Source organism: Malus domestica, chromosome 12 (assembly GCF_042453785.1).
Source record: "Malus domestica chromosome 12, GDT2T_hap1".
NCBI lineage: Eukaryota > Viridiplantae > Streptophyta > Magnoliopsida > Rosales > Rosaceae > Malus > Malus domestica.
In genome coordinates this window covers 29,894,588-29,899,488 of record NC_091672.1, presented here as the reverse complement: position 1 = coordinate 29,899,488, position 4,901 = coordinate 29,894,588, and the positions used below count along the sequence as shown (strand labels likewise).

Sequence of the window (4,901 nt, the reverse complement as noted above, 5' to 3'; positions counted from 1 at the left end):
TGAGGTTCAATAGTTACCGCCATCGTTTAAGAGAAACACAAACGTATTACAAAACTCGACATCGTTTTAGGAGTAACGGTTAACGCCATCAGTGATTCAGTATTGGTAACATAAAGATTGCACGAAGCCACATCTTTGTATCACAATAATGCAGCAAAGAACATGCGTTGAACTGGAGTGCGAGTGCGACTGAAGCTTGCGGCCTAAGTCACTGCTTTCGTGTTGATTCGAGAGTTGGGAAAGCCAAATAAATGGGAGATCTTGATCCCTTGCTGCTGTCCGTAAACTACCAGTCATAATTCATGAAAAAAGTCCCATGTTTTTCTTGGTTGGACTTGGACCAGCCCAACCGGCGATTTCCATCTTCCTGAATTGGGAGAGCAAGAACAAGTCTCTCTTCTTTTTTTCTGCACCCTTTTTCCGATTTCCTGATTTTTCTCTTTCGACTTCAGTTTCTTAGACTTCTATTGTGGCGCAAGTCACTGCTTTCGTGGTGATTCCAGAGTCGGGAATGGTGGAATGGATCTCAGAACTAACTTCCTGCCGCCCCTCCAAGCTGACCCAAACTCGCTGCCGCTGTGAGGAGGCGATACCCTCTTTGAGTTTGGAGAGGATGACTTATGTGAGCCACTGCTAGCCAACGTCTCAAGAGTTCCGTCTTCAGGAATTGCCTGAAGATGCTTCTCGAGCTGAGGAGATGATACCACAGAATGAAGAGAAAATATTTTCTGTTTCCCGTTAGAAGAGGATGTCAATTGGTCTGGAGGTCTGCCAAACAAAATAACCTTCAAACATTTTACAACATATCTCAAAGAAGTTACATACAGTCTAACAAATAAGTGAGTTGAAAACCTGAAAATCCCAGAACGCGCCATTGGGAGATCTTGATCCCTTACTGTCGGTAAACTGACATTCAGTGCATCCTTATTCGGAACTACTGATTCATCTCCTCCAACTTCAGCTTGTTTAGATTCTATTGAATAAAGAAAAGGAATAAATTAAAGGTACACAAATCGTGCATCCTATTAGAACATAAAATGATTTGTTAAATTTCGTATGACTATTTGCTCACCATCTTTCCGGCCAAAAGTGTTTTTACACCCTACACATCTGCAGAGGATGCCGCATCCAGCACCACCCTTGGTAAGAAAATCGAAGCGTCCATGGACCATATCAGTTGGTAGATATATACCAAAAACTTTAATAGACTTACAAGAGCGTTACATTCATACAAAGAGGCCAAAACTCGGTACCTGGAAGCATTCACAGTACTTTTTCAAGCAACTTGATTTTCTACAATTGCATCCCCTTTTATGCCTAGCTGAAGACGGAGTCGAGTTAGTTTCCTTCTGCATAGGCAACATTGTGAGTCTACATGATTATAATTTATGGGACAATGCAAATGCAACAGATGATCTCAGTTATAATTTCTAACCCCGTACTGTGGAATAGCAACGGCGCTTGCAGTTACTTTGGGAGCAAATGCAAGTGGGTTGCGAGATTCAATCAGTTTGCGATTCTCTAAAACAATATTCTCATAATTAGGCTTGTTTAAGCATTCTTGACATGAACAAGGCTCAATACAGTAGAGACCAGCAGCAAAACAGTCGCAATAACTGCATGGAGAACATGGGAGGTCAAAGTCAGAGATGAATGGAAAAAAACCAATCCATAGTGTACAAGGCAAACAGCGAAAATTGAAAATTATGATTGATTACCAAACGCTAAACTGCTAATCAGTCGATATAATGCATACATAAACTCATAGTTTGACAGATAAGGTATGCACAAACTCACAGTTTCAAACATTTTGATCTCTTACAATTACAGCGCTTGCAAGCCAAACTTTCTCCAACAGGCTGCAACTTAAGCCTGCAAGTTATCAAACGTTAAAACAACAGCATTCAGATGGATAGAAGTAAAGAATACAAATAGTCGTTAAAATTATGGCGCATGCCTTTTCTTCTCAGGACTATTACAGTCATGTTCTTGACCAACTGCTGCACATACTTGGGGAGGAGTTTCTGCAACCTGAGCTTTATTTTTACATGATTCATCACAAGAAACCTCACTGGGAGTCAAAGAAGTACTAGATATCTTGGAGTTTGGAAAATTTATCGCTCGACTCTCAGAAATATCATGCTTGACAACCTTACTTAAGTTACTTTCACTAGAAGTTGCAAGAGCATTCAAGTGCAAACCAATGCCAGGTAACCTTGAAGATGAATAATCACAACCTTTTATAGTTTGAACCAACTGCTTTTCGACAGAGGCGACTTCACAACTGGACTGCGGTAAGGCTAAAGAACCGCCACTAGCATCTATTGATTTCCTTTTGTGAGCTGCTGGCCTTTCAAAATCCAAACAGCGCCTGCGTATTGCATATGACTGAGAACTAGGCTGCACAAGTTCAAACAAAATTGTTGCATTACTATCAAATCAAAAAAGTATGAAACTCAGTTCAACAAAAAATATTGTCCAAACAAGTATATTACCTTGCAGCTAGAATGTATACAATTCAGCGACTTTTCATCCACAATACCACTTGGATCATTAACATTTAACTTATCCAGTAAAGTTTCAGAAAGTATCGCCGGAGCTTGATCTGTTTCCTTAGTTCCCCGAACACCTTCTGGTTGATTACTGACCTTTCCCAATTCGCATTCTTCACAAGAATCAATAGGACCAGCAGATTCCTCTACTTCAATATCATTGTCTCGTAGGATGTTTGACATAAAAGAGATTTCTCCAGGATCTACTGGTTTAGGATCGTGCCCCGCACAATTCTCTTTAATGGTTGTCAAATCAAATTTTAACTGATCATCAGAAATCAACCTCACCAAATCGCATGCGGCTGCATCTTTCTTCTGCTCAACTCTTCGAATTCTGCGCAAATGTGTTTCCCTCTCGAAAAACGAGTGCCTTCCTTTCGAATGATGTACATCATTTCTATGTGGGCTACCAGAACTATACTTCAAGGTATTTAGAAACTCAACCGGTGGTTCCAAATTCTCAGTTGGTACTGCACTAGCCACCTCTACATCTGAAGAACTTCCGGATGCAAAGCATTCCGGTTGGTCAGTACCTAAATACGCTTGCTCAACGGAAACCGGAACTCCATCACTTTTACTGTTTCGGTTTCCACTCTGGAAGGACTCGGGTTTCGGTGAATCAGAGAAGTGATGCCTGACAACATGAACAAAACATCAAACACTAGTACAAATAAAAGTAGTAAAATCAGCAAAGCAGGAAGAAAAGATATGGTTAAAACCTTACCTTCTAAGTAAGAACCGTGTTTCCGGGACGGAAAGATTCTGCGGCGAAGCGAAAATAGAAGGAAGAGATGCAAAAGCTAGGGAGTTGAAAGTGTGATGATCATTTCCTACGGACTTCACCGGCTCAATCGGGGAAAGATTGCTAATGTAGTTGAACACAGGGGAATCCTGCAGAAATCATCAAACAGGAATCATTTCGCACTCTACGGCCTAGAAAACGCAACCGATCTCCAGAGATTGAGAAGGAATCGAAGGGTTTTGCAGGAATCATAAAAAATTCTAAAAAATTACAGCAAACCCATTTCTGCAAAGTGGAAAATGAACAGTGGGAAGTGACAAAAATTATAACTTGAATCGAATCCAGATTTTAAAATTTTAAATTTGCAAATAAATTGAAGAACATGAAAAAACTAAACCCAGCAGAACCCATTTGACCCAGAAAAAAAAATTAATTCATAAAAAAAAAAAGTTGAAAAATTGAAAGAAAAAAAAAAGACCTCGTATTTAGCAGGAAGAGGAGTGGTGGGGGTGATCTGATTCTTCAGCGGAGTGTCCATGGTCGGAGATGAAGCTCCACCGCATCAAATCTCTCTCTCTCTCTCTCTCTCTAGAATTTTAGAGAGAGAAACAGAGTGAAAATAATAGAAGGGGGAGGACTGGGGGGCGGCAAGGCGGGAAAGGGAGGGGATTTTCGATTTTTTGTTTTTCCCTTTTGTCCCTGTGGGTGTGGGGACCGCCCTTGACCTTGTGTTGGTGAGGTTTCGGTTCAGATAAACGGCATGTCGTTAAACTCCCATTTGCAAATTAGAGTATAGGGCCCAAAAAAAATGCCCAATTAGAATATGACCACGGCCCACAATAGTTTTTTTAGAGTTTTAACGAAAAGCTGACGGTACTGTTTATTTTAACGAAAAATCACATTTTTACACTAAAAAGTCAAATATGGTACTATTCACTTTACCCTTTATTTTGTCCTTATCGTTAAAACTCAAAGTTTTCAAGCCTTTTTCATTAGTTTTCCTTAGTTTTTTTTTTCAACAAAAGATAGCATTAATGGTTAAATAGTTAGTTGCTTAGGAGAGAGTGGAATCGATAAAAGTAGAGTCAAGTCAAGGAGTTAAATTGTTAGACATTAAATCGCTAATAGTTGACGCTCTGTTTAGAAGATGCGACTATGAGAGGGAGACTCAGGGCAAAGAAGGTAGAGGAATACCTATGAAGAATTTGAAAGAGATTATAAGAGAAGATATAGAGTACTTAGAGCTAACGGAAGACTTGATGCAAAACCGAGCGTAATGACATTCTAAAATTCATACAGCCAACTCCACTTAATGTACGATGTTATTGTAGTTAATTGGTAGTGATTAGTGAAGTTTTGTATTATTACTCAATTGAATTGAAGTCAAGTTAAGCAATTCACACACCCATTTGTTATTTTTTTACGATTAATCTTCTTCAATTCATTTGTCAGTCCATGGAAATGCACATGCGTTTTTCGAGATTATATATATTTTCGAATTTTTTTAAGCTATATATTTGGGACATTATCAATAATTGAATGGGTGTGAAAATTGGGTGGCAAATATTCCGCAAGCTGTAGCTTTCATTTCATAATCCTGCAACAGA

The 4,901-nt window shown here is 39.3% G+C and overlaps 1 protein-coding gene across 1 annotated transcript; it reads right to left on the bottom strand.

Moving 5' to 3' along the window:
• On the bottom strand, window positions 1-3,959 carry LOC103451014 (CRC domain-containing protein TSO1). The gene is made up of 10 exons (XM_029090132.2): window positions 3,773-3,959; window positions 3,277-3,443; window positions 2,496-3,186; window positions 1,958-2,400; window positions 1,798-1,872; window positions 1,436-1,616; window positions 1,254-1,349; window positions 1,073-1,139; window positions 853-973; window positions 1-768 (listed from the first exon to the last, which is right to left on the bottom strand). The coding sequence occupies exons 1-10, from the start codon at window positions 3,830-3,832 to the stop codon at window positions 480-482; spliced, it is 2,190 nt and encodes a 729-aa protein (XP_028945965.1). The 5' UTR covers window positions 3,833-3,959; the 3' UTR covers window positions 1-479.
• Between the last annotated feature and the right edge of the window lie 942 nt (window positions 3,960-4,901).

Bases quoted from the DNA above. Each gene is read 5' to 3' on its own strand.
- LOC103451014 (XM_029090132.2), bottom strand. From the start codon at position 3,832: ATGGACACTCCGCTGAAGAATCAGATCACCCCCACCACTCCTCTTCCT. The intron at 3,444-3,772 runs GTCTTTTTTTTT...TGATTTCTGCAG, and splicing joins CTCTTCCTGCTAAATACGAG to GATTCCCCTGTGTTCAACTA. The intron at 1,873-1,957 runs GCATGCGCCATA...GATAACTTGCAG, and splicing joins AATAGTCCTGAGAAGAAAAG to GCTTAAGTTGCAGCCTGTTG.